At 33.9% G+C, this 22,504-nt stretch overlaps 2 protein-coding genes across 2 annotated transcripts; both read right to left on the bottom strand.

Moving 5' to 3' along the window:
- Positions 1-12,544: 12,544 nt before the first annotated feature.
- On the bottom strand, positions 12,545-13,455 carry LOC108334949 (transcription factor MYB30). Its single transcript, XM_017570867.1, has 2 exons — positions 13,370-13,455; positions 12,545-13,193 (listed from the first exon to the last, which is right to left on the bottom strand). Exons 1-2 carry the CDS (start codon positions 13,453-13,455, stop codon positions 12,545-12,547), a joined length of 735 nt encoding a protein of 244 aa, XP_017426356.1.
- A 3,972-nt stretch (positions 13,456-17,427) lies between these two features.
- On the bottom strand, positions 17,428-18,563 carry LOC108334948 (transcription factor MYB106). The gene is made up of 3 exons (XM_017570866.2): positions 18,431-18,563; positions 18,178-18,307; positions 17,428-18,079 (listed from the first exon to the last, which is right to left on the bottom strand). The coding sequence occupies exons 1-3, from the start codon at positions 18,561-18,563 to the stop codon at positions 17,428-17,430; spliced, it is 915 nt and encodes a 304-aa protein (XP_017426355.2).
- Between the last annotated feature and the right edge of the window lie 3,941 nt (positions 18,564-22,504).

Raw genomic sequence — 22,504 nt, 5'->3', positions numbered from 1 at the left:
GGATCTACCAAAAGAAGCTTGTGTTTTGGCAATGGAAATCTAAAGCTAATCGGATATTCAGACTCAGACATGGCTGGAGATGTCGATTCAAGGAAGTCAACATCAGGTTATCTGATTACTTTTGCTGGGGGAGCTGTTTCTTGGCAGTCAAAGCTACAAAAATGTGTGACATTGTCTACTGCTGAAGCAGAGTATGTAGCGGTGACTGAAGCCTCTAAAGAGATGCTATGGATGAAGAATTTCCTAAGTGAATTAGGACATAATCAAGACGATTATGTGGTGAACTGTGATAATCAAAGTACCATCCATCTAACCAAGAACCCCATGTTCCATTCACGCTCGAAGCATATCGACGTGCGGTATCACTGGATACGAGAAGCGCTGGATGAGAAGAAATTGAAGATAGAGAAAGTCCATACAGACTTGAATTGGTCTGACATGATGACTAAGTCAATACCAATCAAGAAAGTTGAAGATTGTTGTCAAGGTGCTGGTGTCGTGGTACCTTCCAACTAAGTTATGATACGAAGACAGACTGGAAGACCCATTTTTGTTTTATGGGGGAGTTTTGTTGAATAAAACAAGAATGATGAAGCATTGTCTGCCACCACCCAAAAAAGCACAACTCACTCATTTGCTTTTTCCGTAAATTCAGCACACCACCTCAACAACTATTTTGGTTTTTTGTGCTTTCTTACTTCATAAATTGAGAAGCCAGAAACGTGCAAATACACACAGAGGGAGAAAAGAAGAGCTACCCAATTTTAGAGTGAAGAGGCACAACCGTAGAAGTGAAGAAGTGAAACTCACTGTGAGTAAGAGAGCCACGGTGAAGGAGAGAAAAAATAGAGAGAGTCTATTTTGTGAGTGTGTGATACAGGGAGAGTCTTGTATACCATCCGAGAGGGTGAGATTTAGTGAGAGATCCTCAGAGAGTGAGAGAAACACTGTAATCCTACTTTCATAATGGAGATATTTTTCTGGACTAGGTCCCGTGGTTTTTTCCGAGAGGATTTTCCACGTTAAAATTTCCAGTGTTAATTTTCTCTTTACCTACACTTTCATTTTTTACGCTTCCGCATAGTCCCCATTTTGGGGTTCACAGAGGAGGGAACAAATACCGTTGTTTCCCAACATATTCCCACCTAGTATATTATTTCACATATTAATAATTCAATCTCTAGGTCAACTCGAAGGATCACATTGTCTTCTGGTAATAACATAACCCATTCCAAAAAGCCACAAAAAAAAACTCTTAAAAATCTTTCAACAATGTTAATTAAGAAACAGACCTTCATAAACTTATCGAAGATTTCCTCTCTAGCTGCTTAATTTGTTTTGCATTTTGTCCAAAAGATATAAGAGATGTGATCGAAAAGAATGATAAATAACTAAAAAATGATCACAATTAAATTATCTTTGCCTATATTGTAATTTATGAAGTTAATTAGTAAGTTCCAGGAACGCCACATAAATGGGAAAATATCTATAAATAAATTGGTTGGTTCATAAATGTTTTAAGAAGTAGATAGAAAGGACGTTGAATATATTGGAAAGATATTGGAAAGCCATCTCCACGTGTGAACAACCAAAGTACCGTAGAAGAAAATATGAATCATAATCTTCTCATGCTTTCTGGACACAATGGCACTACATTTACTGTAATTTTCGTGGGTAGGAATCGGACTTTATTCTGACCTCCATGCTACTAAAATGCTGGGAAAGACTCAGAAGGAGGACCAATTTGTGTCCACAAACTTTGTCATCCGACAAGCATCCCTGAGTTTTTGTTTTGGATTAAGACAGTGAAAATGAATGGATTTTAGAAGAAAAGAAAAATGAAAGTCAAGTTATTGAATTAGAAAAAGTATGAAACATAATTTATGAATGTTTGTAAATGATTTTATTATAAAATAACTTATTTTAATAAAAAAATATTATAAAATGATTAAATTATATATATTTATGATAAAAATTATTATTATTATTTGTATTATTATTACTATTATTATTATTTATAACCATTAAAGAGTGTCACTTTTTATACCAGTTTGACCATTAACTGGTATAAAATGTCTCAATTTTTTAATATCACATTTGTATGTATTACCTACCACATAAAGCTTGCATAAAATTCATACCACAACAATCTATAAGAGTTTAGATAACATAAAAAAGGGACAAAATAATGATTATACTTCCTACTATTTACACATCAAATAATATTATCAATAAGAAGAATTGAAGAGATTTTGATGATGATGCATTTTAAGTGTTGAAGAATAAATTTCATACTATGTTAAAACATTTTTGTTGTAGAATACTTTATAGTAGGTTTTGATATCATTAGTAAACCAAAAAAAGCATTGTAAATTGCTTTTTAGTATTGCTATCATGCGACAATAATCAATTACATCTTAAAATAATTGATTATCATGTGTAAAACCAAAAAACACTTCAATTCGACAATAATCGATTATCTCTCAGAATAATCAATTATCATCGAAAGATATGATTGACCAAGGTTCGACAATAATCAATTACCACTAAGGATAATCAATTATCATCGATTTAAAAACCTTTATAACGACCAACAATAATTGATTATCACTTTAGATAATCCATTATCACTAGTAGTTAGGAGCTGTCTTTTCAGGTACTGACCAAGCTTGAATCTTGGACTATAAATAATGTTCTTCATTGTTCTTAAAAGCATACTTAAACTATAACAAAGTACAGAGAAAGTCTGAGGAAACTTTAAGTGTTTAAGAGAGCTTAAAATTCAGTGCTTAAAGAAGGAGAAGCATTGCTTAGTGTGTCTGAGTTGGAATTGGTTCTCTGCCAAGTAGAATCAAGCTATTCATTCCCTTGTGTGTCGAAAGAAAGTGTTTTATCATCTCTTATTAGTTAAGAGAGGTGTTTTATAATCCATCTTGTATTCATTCCATATTGTATTTTGAACTACTTTTTAATGAAAAGTTAATCACTCATTTTAAAGTGTTTAACAACTAGACGTAGAATCTTTTGATTCGAACCAGTATAAAAATTGCTTGTATGAATATTCTCATCCTTACTCAATTTTACTCATTCACTTCGAAGAAATGTTTAAAGAAAATCGAATTTTTAATAGACCATGCAGATTGTCCCTGTATCTAATGGAAACTTCATTGCTAGATGTGGAGTGGAGACAATTCCCCGAACACATTAAGGCACGATCGACGGAGTAACACATTGTCCCGACCAGTAAGTACCTAACGTAGTGAAGGTGTTGCCTTCTCTCCAGACTCCGCCTCTATGGGCTTCTGTCTTAACCTTCTATATCTTGCCTTTTAGGGTCACCACTCCTTTGTAGTGTGATCCATATTCTTGTGGTACAGACAATGTTTTTGGCGTTTGCCCCCGAAGGAGTAGGTCTTCTTTTTGGCGCAACTATCAAGTCGGTACTCAATGCCTCTTACAAGATCTTCACCCAGGGTGCGTTCAGGGGAGTGTATTAGGTGAAATAGGGCCTTTGTGGGACGTCCTTCAGGCATGTACCGCTCGATTTCTCCCTTCTACCATTCGATTTTTTTTCACCTCCTGGTGCTGCTTCCTCCTAGATTTTTGCATTTCTACCTTTATATCTTGTCGTGCTCTCTCCCTAATCTATTCCATTGTCATCAGTGGCTTGTGACACAAATTGTTCATGAATGGTCCTGGCTTAAGAGTTGTCATAATGTGCTGAAGAGTGAACTCAGGGCGTATATTTTTTATCTGTCGAACGATTTTCTGATAGCGATCCATTTCCTTGTCCTGTTTGAGGCTCATCAAGGCCAAGGTGATTAAGTCTGTCGTTTGGCTTCTTGCGAACTATTGGCCGAATAGATTTCGAATACTAGAGAAGTTCTCCACTAAGTTGGGTGGTAGGGAGTTAAACCATTTTAAGGCTTCCCCTTCGAGTGATAAGGAAAAGGCCCTGCACCAAATGACGTCACTCTTCGTTTGAAATGTCATCCTATTGATGAACATTTTGAGATACTCCTCGGGATTGGTTGACCCATCATACATTTTGAAATTATGCGAAAAAAATTACTCAGAGATATGGACCTCCATGATTTCCGAGACAAACGACAACATTTCATATGTGTGCTCTATTTGCATTGAATTGCGCTCCTTACAAGCCCCTGTGCAATCCTCCTGAATGATTCTTAGGGTGTTGTCCTTAGCCTAGTTCCCGTAGGCTGGTCAGCCCCTATTGAGACAGAGTGTTGGGAAGTTTGTTCTACTTGAACAGTCAAATTTTTGTCTTCAGTCAATTTCTCTAGTTTGGCCCTTGCCGCATTCTCGACCCTTAAGGCTGCCAGTTCTCCCTCATATCATTGCTACATTTCCGGCATTTGTTGCTGCAAGGCTTTGATCATCTTTGTCGGGTCCTTCACATTCATGTTTGAGTGCCGAAATGTTTTGGATGTAGGGTCGAGAATCACAATCAAAACACTCCACACTTTTCTCCTAATTCTCTAACATCGTCTTAGGTTTCCATCACAAAGTTATCCCTAGTTCTTGATCTTCAACTTCATGTTGAGCGAGTGGATACCTATCAAAGACACTATGATGCTTAAGTCACTTATGTGTCTGATCGATTATCACAACAAAGTCATAAATTCATAATAAATGCAATCATTCACCTCCTTACTTTATACCTTTGTATGAGCTTTTAATTAATATTGACCTAATCACGATCCAGAATATCCAAAAGTCAATAAATATATTTTACCTATAAATATGTTCGATTTATAATGCTAGTGTTTAATACATGCATCATCGATTGACTTATTAAGAAATTGTTATGTTTGCAAAAACTTGATATGAAAAATGACCTTTCTCTAATATTCTTCTGAAAACGTTAACCATATAGTAAATAAGAAATCTTGTTACGGGTAATGGCAATATCAAACATAAAAGATAAAGGACAGCAATTAGTCAAACTAGCAAAAAACGAAGTACATGGATATTTAATGATGGATACTGTTACATCAGTTCCTAAACTATTCACTACATTGGAAGGTCTGATACCTGATACTTTCGATAAATATGCAGACGAGTTTGGAATCAAAATTTAATTTACGTACCAACTTTATAATAGTTATTTTTCTTTTATTACAACTATAAAAAGATAAAAATAAAAGCTACGAATTGCAGGATTCAATTGGGTAATTCAAACTCTAGGTATTTTCATGCTACGGATTGTAGAACATATAGGACTGAGATTAATGGTGCTAAAAACTTAGGACAGTGGTGTGAGGACCCTACTACTGCTAAAAACAAGCTAAAAGGGTTTTTCCAAGAAGTACTGACGGAGACTACTGAATCTAATGTTATGGTAGGAAACATAGAATTTGTTATCTCTAATGTAGATAACATAACACTAACAAGTGTTCACAGAACTAGAAATTAAGGAAGATATATGGCAATATATGAGAGGGATTAGACCTGTTAAAAGGACCCTATTTTATAGGATTTGACCTAGCTCATGTAGATTGGGATAAAAAAACCCAGAGAATCAAATAATTCTCATTAAAAAAGCTCACCGGACGAAATAATCCTAATGTCCTATAGGTTAGGACTAGTGTCTTTTCTTTTTAGCATGAGAAAAATATAATAATAAAAATAGAAAAAAAATAACCAATTTTACAATAACAGACTCAAACCCAACTTAAACTGCATAATAGAAACACTTATCCAGAGAAACATATAGCAATTGAAGGCTTATGTTTATTATTAAATGCTGAAAAAAAAAACATCCTATGTGTAAAATGAAAAGCATATCCAATCCTTGTTTGAAAGAGAAATACAAGGGGCAAAGATATCATTTGATGGTGCTATCATCTTTCATTAAAACATGTAATAGATTATAAATTATGAAGAGCTTTTTGGTGAAGAAAAAGGTACATTGGATGGAATCTTATATCTTCACAAAAACCATACATTCACCATGGACATAAGATAAAGGATAATCTTTAACAAAGATGAGAATCATAACACAAGCATCTCTACAAACCCACCCAGTTATCCAATTAAACTCAATTCCATAGGGATTGACCCACCAACTTACAAATGTAAATAAAATTGTTGGGGTCCAAACAAAGTCTCAGATCAGATAAAAGAAGAGTTGAACATGAGTTTATATACACATAGATACCTCTATTAGTAAGAGACCTTTTGGAACGATACCAAAAACAAATCCGTTAAGCTTGATCCAAAACGGACAATATCTTATCAAGGTTGGAGATATGTGTATAAATGATGATGTTTAGTTTTTTAAGTTGGTCACTCTAATAAAATAGTGCCTCATAGAACACAAACAATATAACATACAGTAATGTCAAGTACATTTACTTTTGAATTAGTAGAATCAGGCCAAAATGTCAAATATATACTATCATTTTAATCTTCTTACAAGCCACTAAGGTTTTTTAATGGAACTCCATACAACATGAAATCAAGCAAGGTTTTTTCGAACAGCAGCAGGCTGAAATTGTTGTGAACAACCTGAAGGTGATAATACAGAGAACAAAAGAATGTAGCAGTGGCACAATTACCACTATGGACAATCGCGGGAAGAATTCAAGGATTCATTAAGTATGGAGATTTTTTTGTTGGTAGAACAAGGAAACAAAATGGGACTCACTTATGATATCGTAGTATGCATAAAATTTTAAAATTGTCCTAAACCTATATCCTAATGCTAAAACTACCAAAACATTATCATAACTATGATAACAAACCTAAATTTAACATTAGATTCCATTCCCAAAATTATCTACTATCTAGAACTATAAAACCAAAATCTGAAAATGCCCTTACACTAGCCTAAAAGTACTACAATAAAATAGAACAATATAAATTTAACTTCCTACTTCTAAACAACTCTAATCTTTATTTAAACAAACTCAAATTCATTGAACTAATCTATAACTATATCTTTCCAGTTATTAAAAATTAAAACTACATAATTTAACTATGCATGTAATAGTATGGCTACAACTAATTAAAGGAAGAGAACAAATGAAGAAGTTAAGCAACAGAAAAAAGCATGTAATAGTATGGTTATAATTTCAAAATTACGACATTCCACATCATGGTAAAATCCACAAATTAACTGATAAGATAATTACATCCCTTTCATACTTGCCACTGAATGACAAGCCAGTCTACATACATGCCTAGGAGCTTTGTTAATTTCCTAATTGACTTAGGAAAGGAATTACCATTATCACAGCAAACATGAAAATGGAACATGGCTTGCAACTCGGACAACTGAATGATCAAATGATAAAACATAAACAAAAGTGATCATGTATATTATATTAAATGCAATCTTCAAGAACTAGAGAAATAATTCATAATAGGAGGCAATGCAACAACATAATACGTACCATTTCTATTAACAAAATCACCACCCTGCAAATTCAACTAGTGGGGAAAATATAAGCCATAATTACGTTAACTAACTCAAGTTTTATAGGATAATACTCAAATTGGTATAATTAACTACTCAGTTCTGGTACATTCATCAGGTCACTTGTACATTCACTTCACTGACTTAAAAGCAGTTTAACATAGTTAATTATAACTAATGCACATCCTTAATTAGAGTTTTAAACAAAGTTTCATCATCTGCATCTGGTTTCAACACACGTGAATCATTATGTTATCCCTCTCTTTTTTTCTCTTTGATCACTCTCTTTTTTGTTAGGGAGGTCCCCCTTCAATATGTTTTCCACTCTACCATCAACCAACAAACACAATACGTCTTCTCTCTCTCATGCATATGCATATTTTAAGCAGACTCCACAACCATCACTGTCATCATCACCATTTGCCACCCTATGAAGCCTTTTATCAAACAATACATAAACCTGCTTGTCCCTGTACCTCCCATCTTGTATATCTACATTCACCCTTTTGTCAGACAAAGTTGGAAAAAGACACAAGCACAACAATTCTTGTTTCATAGGAAAACTGGGTCATAACAATTCTTAGAAAAAACACAATAAGTATTTGAAAGAAAAGCTAACCTCGTTCACGATTCTTCTACTCCGCCTGTACCACCGTGTGCTGCTGTCAAGTGCTGACGTTCACTCCACTATGTGCTGTCGTCGCCTATACCACCGTTTGTCGTCAATGATGTTTTGAGGTTTAGGGGACTAACTCGATCCTAATTCAATCACAACTCATTTCATGGGGTTTTGGGAGCTAGGAGCTTTAGAAAAGCCCCCTAAGATATGGGTAAAAAAAATGGACTAACTATAAGCCTTGGGGCTAAAAAAAATTGGCAGCTCTAAGAGGGATAAAAGTCATAGAATATATTCAGACCATTTAATCTTAGATGGGTAACAGGTATTTGGGTCATAGACCTAGGCCCATCCAAATAATAAAAATACAAAAAGTATAAATAGCTCTTATTACAAGGTAAATTATTTAAATTAATTATGCATTTATTGTTTGTTGACTAACTTAAGTATCTAAGTGTTTTTATAATTCCTGAATATAACGAGGACGAATGTTAAAAAAAGGACAAATACTTTGAGGATTGAAGGTTTTGAAGTGTTTGAAAAATGTTTGAAATCTTTACGGGATACATTCTTGGCTATGTAAGAACATATTTGAGTTATAGACAAAAACTTAGTTACTGCAATTTGTTTTCCTTCTTTCCCTTTTTAATGAGTTTAGCTTTAATAAATTTGATATTCCAAAATTTCATTTTTCTTAATTCATATTTTCTTTTCTGCTTTTCATAAGTCTTAATATATTATTGTGATTCTTTTCTATATTTTTTCTTATGCACATCATTACTTTAATCTTAAAACGAAAACCTTACTTGGCGTAATAGAACCCTTCTTCCTGATCCTAAGCCAAATGCTACTGAGAGATTGTTTAGTGAATCTATAATCTAACCTTGGAATCTGAGTAGAAGAACTGACATCGGGGTTACTCGATGCAGACGTTTGGAGATTGAAAGCAACAATCAACATAGAAGGGCAGTACAGACACTACATGTGAATTATTGTACCTAGTTCTTCTAAAGGATATAAATTGATTTAGACGTGTTTTCGTATGTTCGGTGTGAATGCTTAACAGATCCTTATATTTAGGGTTCCTGGGGTTTCAGACATTTGGAAAGTCTCGGAATCAAATGGTAGTCTTATATGGTTTGAGACATTTGGTGGCAGTCAATGCAAAAAAATGTCTCCCCATTCTAAGTTATGATATTTTGATACAATAGTTAAATGATACAAATACTATTTCAACTTCTATTTCTGTTTAATGTCAATAATAACATACTGATTATTCTCAAGACACAAATACGGTTACAAAAAGTTGAGTTACAATATTAAAAGACTTCCATATATTTTTAAAAAATAAAGACAGAAAATCCAGATAGAGTACTAATAACTCTTGTTTTATAATAGAGTAAAAAGACATGAAAACAACGAAAAATAATAACTTTCAATTTCTTTAGGAGAATTCCAACTATATGTATAAAACGTTGCATCTACTGCATTTGGTAATGATACAATATAGGACATGATGTGAAATTATTGGTTGAAGATAGTTATTGTGCAGCTGGAGTGTGCATATATATATATATATATATATATATATATATATATATATATATATATATATATATATATATATATATGTGTGTGTGTGTGTGTGTGTGTGTGTGTGTATATATATAGATATATTGTAAGATAAAAGAATTAAAATATTTAAAAGAATTGTTTAAATGTCAATTATGTTTGTTAAAATAAAAAATAAGACATTAAGAAAAAATAAAGTATAAAATAGATAGTTAAAGTTCATTGTTATGAGTTAGTGATTATAAGTATGATTTTTTGTTGTATTTATAATATATGTTTATCATTCATATTATTATTTTTATGTGTAAGTGTGTAATATATATTAATATTTATAATAATTATTGTACATGATTAGAATAAAAATTAATTAAAATTGAGATACTTTAGCCTCCAAGGTAGCTTCTTATTATACCATGTAGACATTTCACTCCTCCAAGGTGTAAAATATTGAGGGATTTTTTTGTCCTCAAGAGAAAGGAAATACATTAAGTGAAAAATCATAGATGAGTTGTGCATGACATTAAGGATCAATTCTAGTGCCTTCTAAGTTGAGCCAATATATATTTTTCAAAACTGTTGTTTTAATTTTGATAGAAAGGAATGTAGTTCTATTAGAAGGCTATAAATCATATATAAAATGTGAAATAGTATTAGAGATGAATTTAGAGTAAGACATTAAAAAACAAGAAAAATACATAAATTACCGCAACAATAATGCAAAAGAGTAATGATATACTGATAATTTTTTTACAAGTTTTTTAGACTGACACGTGTCAAAAGGTTATTGTCTAATTGGCAATATTTTTTAAATGGAAAAAGTGATGTTTAAAGGTCATTTTAGGAGACTTGGTTTCACGGGTTCATGTTAGGGTTTAAACTCTATCTTGGTTCTCAGAGCTCGTTAACGGAGGAAAATTCTTTATCAATCCACCATTCCACCCTTATTCTTGCCTAAGTTTTGTCGTTCCTTGGCCGCGAATTTTCGTCTTTGTCTTCTGCTTTAGATTTTCAGTTTCTTTTTGGCATTTTTTTCCTTTGTTTTGCATTTTTTGAATCCTCTTTTTGTCAAAATTAGGTTTTTCTTCTTTTTTGGTTATGCATTCGTGTGTAGGTTTATTTTGTTTTTTCGTCATTGTGCATTGTAGGGTTTTCTGTTCAATGTCCTCTTTCGTTGGTTAGATTCGGTTTGTTTTCATGTGTTTAGGCTGTTATGGTTTTTTCTTTTTGGATAATGATATTTTGACAACAATTTTTTGATAACATTTTAACATAATCTACGTGTAATTTTATGATTGGCCATGTTGGTGTTTATTATTATTATTTTTGATTGTGGAGTAATTTTGGACCAATCATAGAAATGACACATAAATGATATTAAAATGTTGTAAAAAAAAATGTTGTTATCTTTTGTTTTTGTAGCAATAGAGTCCAAAAAGTTGAAAGGAAGGTAAGTAAATGATATAAGTGGAATTTATCTTTTCTACATTGAATCTTGCTTTCTAATGGTTGATTGTTTTATCATTTGCAAAAGCTCCAACACATTTTTTTCACAAAATTTTAATACAAAAAATATTCTCTCATGTTAATGAATCCCTAGGATAATGAATGATAACCATTAAAAATATATAATAAACCAAAGCTGTCAACAAAACATTTAAAAAAACACCTACAGAATTGGTCTTGCTACCATTCATGACATTAAGAATGCATTAGGACCAGAATGAATATTTTTTATATTAAAAATATGTGAACAAATGTCTTGACCTTCTTACGCAAAAGACAAACAATCAGTCATTCGAAAAACAAGATTCAATGTAAAAAAAACAATTCTACTTACACGCATTTACTTACTTTTTTCTGGAATGTACTCCATTATTGTAAAAACAAAAAACCATAATGCCTAAACACACGAAAAAGAAACAGAGTCAAACCAACGAAAAAAGACACTGAACAAAAAAAACCCTACAATGAACAATCACGAAAGAACAAAACAAAGTCACACAAGAATGTGGAACCAAGAAAGAGGAAAAACCTAATGTTAACGAAAAAAGATTTAAAAAGTGCAAACCAAAATAATAAAAAAAAAACATAAAACCGTCCACGTTACAAAAAAGGGTCCGAAAACCTAAAGCAAAAGACAAAGATGAAACCCACGACTAAGGAACGACAAAACTTCGACACAAACAAGGATAAAATGGTGGTTCGATGAACAATGCTCTTCCGTTAAGAAGGTCTAATAAACGAAAATGCAGTTTAAACCCTTAAAACTAAATTCCAAAAAGGAGCTTTTTCACGTCACTTTTTTTCTATTAAAACATCTTATCAGCTGGACTAATGACCTTTTGACACGTTTCAGTGATAAAAGGTTATAAAAAAAATATGTCAATATATTATTACCTAATGCAAAATGACGTCTTCCATTACTAACACGATGTAGTATTGAATGTACGGCCAACGAGACTGAAACTAAAGTAACATTGACTAAATGAGAAAACTATGTTAACTCTTTTAATTATGGAAAATGATATTTTAACAATCATACGAACACTTTCCGAAAAACAATTGATACATGCATATCTTTTCATCGTATGGTTTTCAATGAATGTTGCTAAATACCATATAGAGATTATAGTAACATGCAACATCACGACCCTGGCACTCACAGTATGTAGTTTTTTATAAGAAATATTTCACTAAAACTAAAGGGAACTAAATCTTAAGCACAAGGAATGCTAAAGAATAGAGCATCGGAACATGCGAAAACAAAAATATAATAATCTGTTTCATGATACCAGAAAGCATAACGTGGGTGAGACACATACGGACACCCAACCTGACATGAAACTGAAAAACCCTTCAAACAGAAGAAACTACGAATCACAGATATTTTGAAAGAAAACGTCATATTAGACCTTCTAAATGGAAGTGTATTCATTAAACAGCTCGTCGATACTCTCAGACCTTGCTGTTCTGAATGCTTCCACAGCCACCACAATATCATATTGTAAGTTTGATACCCAACCTTCTATTTCCTTTTGACTTTGGCCACTAGCTCCCATGATACTATTATCACTCTTATATGAAAGTGAACTTTCCTTATTCCTGATATGTGGAGTATTAGAAACACCAGGAAGCATTGGAATGCTCAAAGTGGATACAGATGACCGAAAATCATTATTTGTGGCAAGCACGAGGGCATACATGTTATACGCTGTGTTGTTTTCGGTTGACACTGAATGTGATGAAAGATAAGGTTCAGTTGGAATTTTGCTTAAAATTAGCCCAGAGAGTTGCGAAGATCCGGATCCAATAACTTGCAACTGAGATCCTCTGGCTTCAGCTTCAAGTCGAGCACCCTCCCATTGAGCCACGTGGCTGATATTGGTGGTGTCCTTGGACTGGTCATGGCCAACACCAAAGGGTTCAAACGTGTTCTGCTTAATTGTTTTGTGGGTAATGGGATCTAAGCCCATTCTGATGAGTCTTTTCTTGATGTTGGTATTCCAATAGTTCTTGATCTCATTGTCTGTTCTTTGGGGCAGGTGAGCTGCTATGATTGACCATCTGTAACAAATAAAATGTAACAACAATGTAACAAATCATACACGGAAGTTGTAACAAATATATAAATCATACATATGTAACAAATAAAATCGGGATTTGAACCTTTAAATCCTCAATATCAACAACATGCACACTCATTGATTGAGAAAAAAAAGGTACACGGAAGTTGTTATTACCCGCTTTGGCAGGCACTGAACGCCAGTTTCCATGACCATGCTTCCGAACGTAGTCGAGGAGCTTCCTGTCTTCTTCTGGAGTCCATCGTCCTTTCTTCAACCCTACCTTCTCACAGCACGGCATCCTTCCCATTTTCAATGCCGAACTGTTGTAAGGTAACCCGAATCAGTCATATGCATACATGGAAGGATATATTGGAGGAGTACAGCAGTAGGTGATTGTTACTATAATACGTATAAAAACCGTACCCTAAGTGAAAACCTGTGGCTTAAATTTTGTTTCTGTCATCTTTAAGAAAATGGGGTCAGGATCAAGGTGGTAGGTCTCTAAGCTCCCTATTCCCATTTCCTTTTCAGTTCCTGCTTTTTTTTATTATTATTTCAAAATATTCATATTTATTACTTACTTGTTTATCATGTTTTCTAACTTTATGCTGTTATCCTTGAGTATTTGCTCGTCTATTTTTAAGAATACGAGTGTTAGAGATATCAGATCTGTAAGATTATATTTGATCAAAATATAAATCATTTTGTGAGGTTGAATAAAATTTAAATAATTTAATCATTGTGAGGTTCAATTAAATTTAAACGATTTAAGGTGATGAAAGTGAGATTTATTGAGTCTATAACACCACTCTTAGCAGCAGACCCTCCTAAAACATTTAGTATAAAAATTTCACTTTGAATTATCCAAAATAGAGTACTGATATACTGAAAATTCCCTTTTAAAAAAAAACATCTTAAGCATTCCAATTTTAAAAGTTGTTTTGAAAATATATTTTTACATAAGACAAATGTTTATATACTTTTCACATTACTATTGCTCTCTATCCGTGCTTCCCAACTGTTTATGTGTATGACAACAGAACAGGTTAATGTCCCCCAACATTACATCCGCTGAATATTATCATTATCAGTTAGCTTTGTCTTAATGTGATAATGATATATAAAATAGATGTGTTTGTTGTCGAATTTTGTGATGGGTTAATCTAGGTCGAAAGCCGTAACGAGTTGGTGTTTAGTTAAATTAATGCTTCATTATTGGTTTAGAAAAAAAGTAAAAATACAAAGTGAATTAATTTTGATTTTCTAGCACTTCATTGTATCAAAATAACAATGTAATTGATGATAAAGTCGTAAGATAAACCTGATCAAATAATCTTTACAATACAATTTCTAACATACTCCAACATTCACGTCATAGTTTCACTAGTCCTAATACCTTAGAAACTAGTACTAATAATCTTTATGGTGTATTGTAGTTACTCCTACCAGCGATGGTGCATATACCATACTTTTCCTACAATCCTACAACCCAAGAAGGCCCACCATTTATATACTTGTTGCACACATAACAAACATTGTGTTGCCTACCATGATCCCTCAGTTAATCACATTTTCATATCTATGAAATATGACTCTCCATACAAAATATTGTGTAGAAAAGACGACATTTAATTTCCAAAGTAATTCAAATAAGTTGGGGTCTTCTTCTCTAATCTCATCCTGAGATTTCTTATACGGTGATTTAAATATATATTCTTGTGTTTCTTCATGTTCCAAACCCACTTAACTTCAATATTTTTAACTTTATATATGACCTTTATCCCTTTCATATTGCCATATAGCTTTCCTTAGTTTCTAGTTCCGTGAACCCACTTGTTAGTGTTATGTTATCTACATTAGAGATAAAAACAAATTTTATGTCTCCGTCAGTACTTCTTGGAAAAACCCTTTTACCTTGCTTTTCACAGTAGTGGGGTCCTCAAACCACTGTCCTAAGCTTTCAGCACCATTAATCTCAGTCCTATATCTTCTACAATCCGTAGCATGAAAATACCTAGAGTTTGAATTACCCAATTGAATCCTCCAGTTCGTAGCTTTTACTTTTATTTTTTATAGGTTTAATAAAAGAAAAAGAACTATTATATAGTTGGCAAGTAAATTAAAGTTTGATTCCAAACTCGCCTGCATATTTATAGAAAGTATCAGGTATCAGACCTTCCAATGCAGTGGCACAGTTAAATAGTTTAGGAACTGATGTAATAGTATCTATCATTAAATATCCATGTACTTCCTTTTTTTTCTAGTTTGACTAATTGCAGTCCTTTATTTTTTAAGTTTGATATTACCATTACCCTTAACAAGATGTAGCTTTAGGTTAATTGTTCAAAGAAAACATAAATAAATGTACATTCAAAACAGTCCTAACATCTATGCACTTTTTTTATATGAACATGAGTAAATTAATTATCATAATATAATATTTGAGAAAAATTGAGAATATTTTCATTACGTAAATGTGAATAGAAGAGTTAGAAAAGTAAGTGTTCACCATATTTTTCAAATAAGTAGTACAAAAAATTACTGATTTCAAGTTTAATGTTCGAAAGGGCTGGAAAGTGGATGAATAGGTTGGTTAATTGTTTGTCTCTACAACAGTATCATATAAAAATTGTAAAGTTATTTCTTAATTTACTAATCAACCATTTTTATTTTTTAGCTTGTTTTCATTATCAGTTTTAATGCTAACCAAATAATTAATAATATTTATATATTGTCTAGGTCTTATACTCTTGTTAATGTAACAAAACTGACGGGAAACATAAACTGTAAATCAGATATGAAAAAGCTTACACATAATTTATTTATCCATCACCTAATTTATTTATCCATCACCTGCAGCTTTTGAAGTGATACACTTGTTGTCAAGAACCCTCTCCTTTAATTAACGTTTGTTTATAAGCCAAAAATCCCAGTAAAACAAAAATGGTTGAAATGATGAGTAATTTACCTTTTTTTTTAATGTATAGAGTTAATAGTATGAAATATCATGGATTTTTTTTTATTAAAATTTGACGTACTAAATTTATCGTCATAAACCTATATATATACACAGCATGTAGATATTTCATTCTTCCAAGGTTTTCTTTGCTGCGTCTGGAAGTTACCCTTGGTGATTCCTTACATCCGAGTATTATATAACATGCATACAAAAACATACTGATTGCTATTATCTCTACTTTCTGTTTCTATTTCTGCCACATAATAGTCCTTCAATTAGATGCTTTGGTTGATCCTTTTTGTCATGATGTATAAGCCATTCCCTCCCACCAACACTACACTTTGCAGATTTTGTCAGGTATATTGAGGCTCTTCCCTGCATGAGATAAATATTACCCTTCAAACCCCTCTTCCTACACGCTGACATCTATATTAAATATATTATATTTAATGATTAGAAAGATAAAGAGATAAATTAAGTGTAAAAGTTACGAATATCAAAATATCAAGATCAATTTGTTTCTTTTCGCATCAATTATAGATCAGTTGTGGAGGACATTATAGATCAATTATTTCTAAGTTTGAGCCAATAGAAAATGAATGCTATATTTTGCAAATTGTGAAACAGAATATTAGAGATGAATTGAAAATAAGAAATTACATTTTTCTGTGGTATCAAATAAAAAACAAGAAAAATACATAAATTACTAGTACAATAATGCAAATGACGTCTTCCATGACTAACGCAATATAGTATTGAATGTATGCCCACTGAAACTAAAGAAACATTGACAAAATGAGAAGACTAGGTTAACTATTTTAATTATGGAAAATGATATTTTAACAACCATACAAACACTTTCCCGAAAACAATCGATACATACATCTCTTTTCATCATATGGTTTTCCTTGAAAGTTGCTAAATTCGTTATAGAGATCATAGTAACATGCAACATCACGACCTTGGCACTCACCGAAAGTTTTTTTTATAAGAAATATTTTACCAAAACTAAAGGAAACATGATCTGAACCACGATGAATACTCAAGAATACAGCATCAGGACATGAGGAAAAAAAAATATAATTATCTGTTTCCTGATAACAGAACCATCTCGCCGCCTATCATATAAGAACGCATGAATTGAGTGAGACACGTACCGAGACATCCAAACTGATATGAAACTGAAAATCCCTACGCAGAGAAGAAGTTATCACGCATTTTGTTAAAACTACGAATCACAGATATTTTAAAAGAAACCGTCATATTCGGCCTTCTAAAGGGAAGTGGGTTCATTAAACAGCTCTTCGATACTCTCAGACCTTTCTGTTCTAAACGCTTCCACAGCCACCATAATGTCATCATCTTGTAAGTTTGACACACAACCTTCCATTACCTTTTTGATTTGGCTACTAGCTCCCATGACATTATTATCACCCTTATATGAAAGTAAACTTTCTGTGTTCTTCATTTGTGGAATATTAGAAACTGCGGGAAGCGTGGGAATGCTCAGAGTGGACATAGATGAACGAAAATCATGAGTTGTGGCAAGCACGAGGGCATACATGTTATACGCTGTGTTGTGCTCGGTTGACACCGAATGTGATGAAAGACAAGGTTGAGTTGGAATTTTGCTTAAAATTAACCCAGAGAGTTGCGAAGATCCGGATCCAATAACTTGCAACTGAGATCCTCTGGCTTCAGCTTCAAGTCGAGCACCCTCCCATTGAGCCACGTGGCTGATATTGGTGGTGTCCTTGGACTGGTCATGGCCACCACCAAAGGGTTCAAACGTGTTCTGCTTAATTGTTTTGTGGGTAATGGGATCTAAGCCCATTCTGATGAGTCTTTTCTTGATGTTGGTATTCCAATAGTTCTTGATCTCATTGTCTGTTCTTTGGGGCAGGTGAGCTGCTATGATTGACCATCTGTGTTTGCAGTAGAGAAACATGACTAGCTTCTGAGAAATATATGATTAACCTTTTGATTTACTAATACAAAAGTATGAAAACCAAAAGAAGGTCACCTGTTTCCAAGAAGAGCATGAAGTTGAATAATGGTACGGTCTTCCTCCGCGCTGAAGTTTCCTCGTTTGATACCAGGTTTGAGATAGTTAATCCACCTCAATCGACAACTCTTTCCACATCTTTCAAGACCTAGATATAGATCATACATGTACGGAACAAATATATTGGGGATTTGGAGTGTGATTGCTGAATATCAAGAACATGCACAGTCGATGATTGAGAAAAAAGGGTACAGAGAAGTTGTATTGTTACCGGCTTTGGCAGGCACTGAACGCCAGTTTCCATGGCCATGCTTCCGAACGTAGTCGAGGAGCTTCTTGTCTTCATCTGGAGTCCATGGTCCTTTCTTCAACCCTACCTTCTCACAGCATGGCACTCTTCCCATTTTTAATGGCACACTGTTGTAAGGTAACCCGAATCAGTCCTTGCTGTTCTTAGGCAGTGAGTGCAAGCCAGGAGTTAACATATACAAAGAAGGAAATATTGGAAGTGTACATAAGTAGGTGAATGTTACCATTATACGTATAAATACGGTACAATCTTTGAAAACCTTTAGTTTAAATATTTATCTGTCATTTTTAAGAAGATAGGGTCACGAAGTGGCTAGCTTTGCCCTAATGACAATCAATAAAGTTATAACATTGATGAATGAATTACATTACAATGAAATTGTGGTGGATAAATATATAGGGCTTGAGGTCTATGAACGCCATTTTAGAATTTCAATTTCTTGACCCTATTTCTCAAAATGTTATTGCTATATTTTATATTTAAAACGTTAACAAGATGATCAGGCAACAAATACACCCACATAAAAAATATGTTTTTAAGTAGGTAGCTTTTAACTAACTTGTTAGCTACGAGGCAGCATTTATTGCTTTAAAAGCATCCTCGTCAATTCAATGATGACCAGTATATTTTGGATATATTCGTATCCTAGAATAAAGCAAAAATATTACACTTCCGAGCATTAAATTTGCGGATACTTATATAGAGTACCAATTTAACAATGACAGACATATGGGAGCACAGTAGTTTTACTAGTATATCACCTGGGGCTACCGAATTGGAAATGATTTAAAATGGTGATATATTTGATATTTCAGGAAAAATCAAATGGATATGTACGAGAAAGTATCCTTGTAAATATTTCTTTTTAAGGATTCTAGCATCTCAAATGCTCTATTATTAATATATTTTTGCCTATAAAAAAATAATTTAACTTTCTCCTCCAACACAGCCTACTCTAAGGAAAACAAGAAAACAGGTGGTAAAGATGGTTATACAAAATGAGATTATCCAACAAGTGTTGTCCTTTGTCTGCATGTGGGTTTCGCAGTTCTATTTAGTAAAACAAATTTTATGGTTAGATCAAATTACCAAACAAAATGTCAAGTCCAGAGTTTCACCTTATTTGTCTAAAGTAACATTTCTTCGTTTAATTATAGTGTTACTACAAAACAAAACATGTTTCAAAGAGTCAGCAAAATTACTATGTTGTTAAACTTGGTTTAACTAAATTTAATACAATGAAAAAGTTATTTAAAAAAATAATTATAAATATTTTTAATTATTTATAGTACTGTCAGATTAACATTGATAATCCATCTAATATTGGACACTAATAATTCTGCTTAGTCAAGGAGTAAACCGAGATGTGGCTTGGACCTAGTGCAGAAAACATATTAGTGCAGGGAATTAAGGAAAAGTGGGAAACTGAAATACCACTGGAAGGACAATTAAGGTGAGTGGGTTAGTAGAGATAAGATAGTGGTTAAAACCTGTATAATATATGGGTAATGTGTGAGGAATGAAGTCCCACATTGGTGGGAACTTCTAAAAGGTTATGTCTTGGTGGCTATAAAAGAAATCCCTTACCCTCTTTGTTATACATCTCATTCTCTCCTATTCTCTCATTTATTGTATTCTCATAATTTTGAGAAGTTTTGTATTGAAAGAGAGAGATGTTGTAAATTTCTTCCACTAGTATAAAATTTCTATTTTTGTCTATTGTTAGTATTTTCTCTTCTTTATTTAAGTTGTGTGTGCTTGTGCTGTATGACTGATACCCAACAGTGGTATCAGAGCTATAGGTTTGTATTCCGCTGCTATTGTCATTAGAATAGTGTTGGTAAAATTCTAAGTATGCATTGTGGTTGCGGTTTAATCCGATCTTCCGCATCAGAAAAGAGTTATTACTGGAAACGTTTGGTAGTGTAAAAGTATTGTCTGGGAAAGTTCTGGCTAGGAAAGATTTGGTACTTAAGGATGTGTTACTTCATGATTTACCTGTGTTGTTCCAGTAGACAATACTATTCTTAGTGAGAAGTGCATAAGCCGATATTTTAGAAATTATGACAACAAAATACGAGATAGAGAGGTTCAACGGGAACAATTTCTCGTTGTGGAAATTGAAGATAAAGGCAATTTTGAGAAAGGACAATTGCATAGCTGCAATTGAAGGAAAACCCGCAGAAATGACGGAGCAGAAGTGGAAAGAAATTGACAACAACGCCATCACGAATTTGCACCTATCAATGGCAGATTCAGTGTTATCCAGTGTGGCGGAGAAAGAAACAGCAAGGGAGATTTGGGATGCCCTCATAAAATTATATGAGGTGAAGTCTCTTCACACAAGAATATTTTTGAAGAGGAAACTCTACACTCTTCGGATGAGTGAGTCCACAACGGTGACGGACCACATCAACCATCTGAACACTCTGTTTGCCCAACTATCAGCGGCAGATTTCAACATAGTTGAAAATGAACGCGCGGAGCTTCTACTGCAGAGTTTACCAGACTCGTATGATCAACTCATCATCAATATTACGAATAATAATATTGAAGGCTGTCTACACTTTGAGGATGTTGCCAGAGCAATTCTTGAAGAAGAATCCAGGCAGAGGAACAAAGAAGACATACTGGAAAGTTCAAAGGAAACACAAGCTTTGATGATGATGAGAGGAAGATCAACGAAATATGGGTCTAGTAGGAGTCAGTGCCATGATAGATCTCAAAGTAAGAAGCATCTCAAATGCTACAATTGTGGCAAAAGGGGGCATGTCAAGAAAGAATGTTGGCACGAGAAGAGTGGAAGAAAGAACTCTAATGCATCAACCTCACAAGGTTGTATGGCAAATACATCAAAGGATGAAGATATTCTGTGAGAAAGAGGAGAGATTTGGTAAGTCATAAAAGCTCAGAAGATCATGACATGTGCTTATGGGAGATACGTTGTAGAAAGCTAATGCAATGGTTGCATTGACAAGTCAAGAAGAAACGGTGTTGACGTGACATCGTACTTGGACATATGTCAAAGTGAAGTTTGCAAGGCGGAACGTAATCTGTACTCGGGCTTAAGAAGGTTGTTTTACCTTTATGCGAGCACTGTGTGATAAGCCAACAACATAGATCGAAGTTTGCAAGTTTGACTACCAGAAAATAAAACACAAGAAGAATTGGTTCATTCTGATGTAAGGGAATCACCGGAGTTATTCCTAGGAGGAGAAAAGTTTATTCCAGGAGTTTGTGGGTGTATTACATCAAGAGGAAGTCAAATGTGTTGTTATTACTAGATCAAGAAAACCAAACACTACAAGAAAAACATAAATTACCGAAGGATTAATATCGACGACCTTTTGGCCGTCGGTATAGATGATTTACCGAAGGCTTTAGCGACGGTCAATTAAGATGGTTATTACGGACGACTTATGACCGTCGGTAAGCGGCAACAAATTTAGCGAAGGCTTTTGGCCCTCGGTATAGGCATGTACTTAATGAAATCAGGAATTGGGATTTCTCGCTTCCATTCTCCCAAAATCCCTATTCGCGAAAGAAGGTTCCCCTTTTCTGAGTTTCCTCTCCCCTCTCCCCCCCACCGTAATCTGTTTTCGTGTCTCGTTCAGAGTTTGAAACCACCTTGAGCTCCTCAGGTACCATTCTTTCCCAATCATCCATTGCGGTTCCGCCATCGCCATTGATCGTTCTTGAGCTCCTCTCCATTGTCCAAAAGTGTGTGTGGTTGAAGGACAGAGGCATTGACGTGACGCCTTCGATTGTGGACAATGCTTCTCTTAGGGTTTATTCACGACGGTCCTTTGGCAACGTGAGGAGGTGCGTCGTCATGTCAGTGGGTGGTGTCGCGGTTTCGAGCAGAGCTTCGAGTTCGCGAGGGAGGCTAATCCAGGGGTACGTGACGAGCTGGCTTTCTATACGTGAGAAAGGCTTCGTGAGACAGGCTATCGGAGGTGCTAATACTCCTAAGGCTGTCGTTGTCGTAGAGGTAAGTTGTTGCTTCAATCAATTGCTTCAAATTATGTAGGTTTT

Source organism: Vigna angularis, chromosome 10 (assembly GCF_016808095.1).
Source record: "Vigna angularis cultivar LongXiaoDou No.4 chromosome 10, ASM1680809v1, whole genome shotgun sequence".
NCBI lineage: Eukaryota > Viridiplantae > Streptophyta > Magnoliopsida > Fabales > Fabaceae > Vigna > Vigna angularis.
Note: the sequence above shows the minus strand (reverse complement) of the source record. Positions and strands in the feature narration are given on the sequence as shown.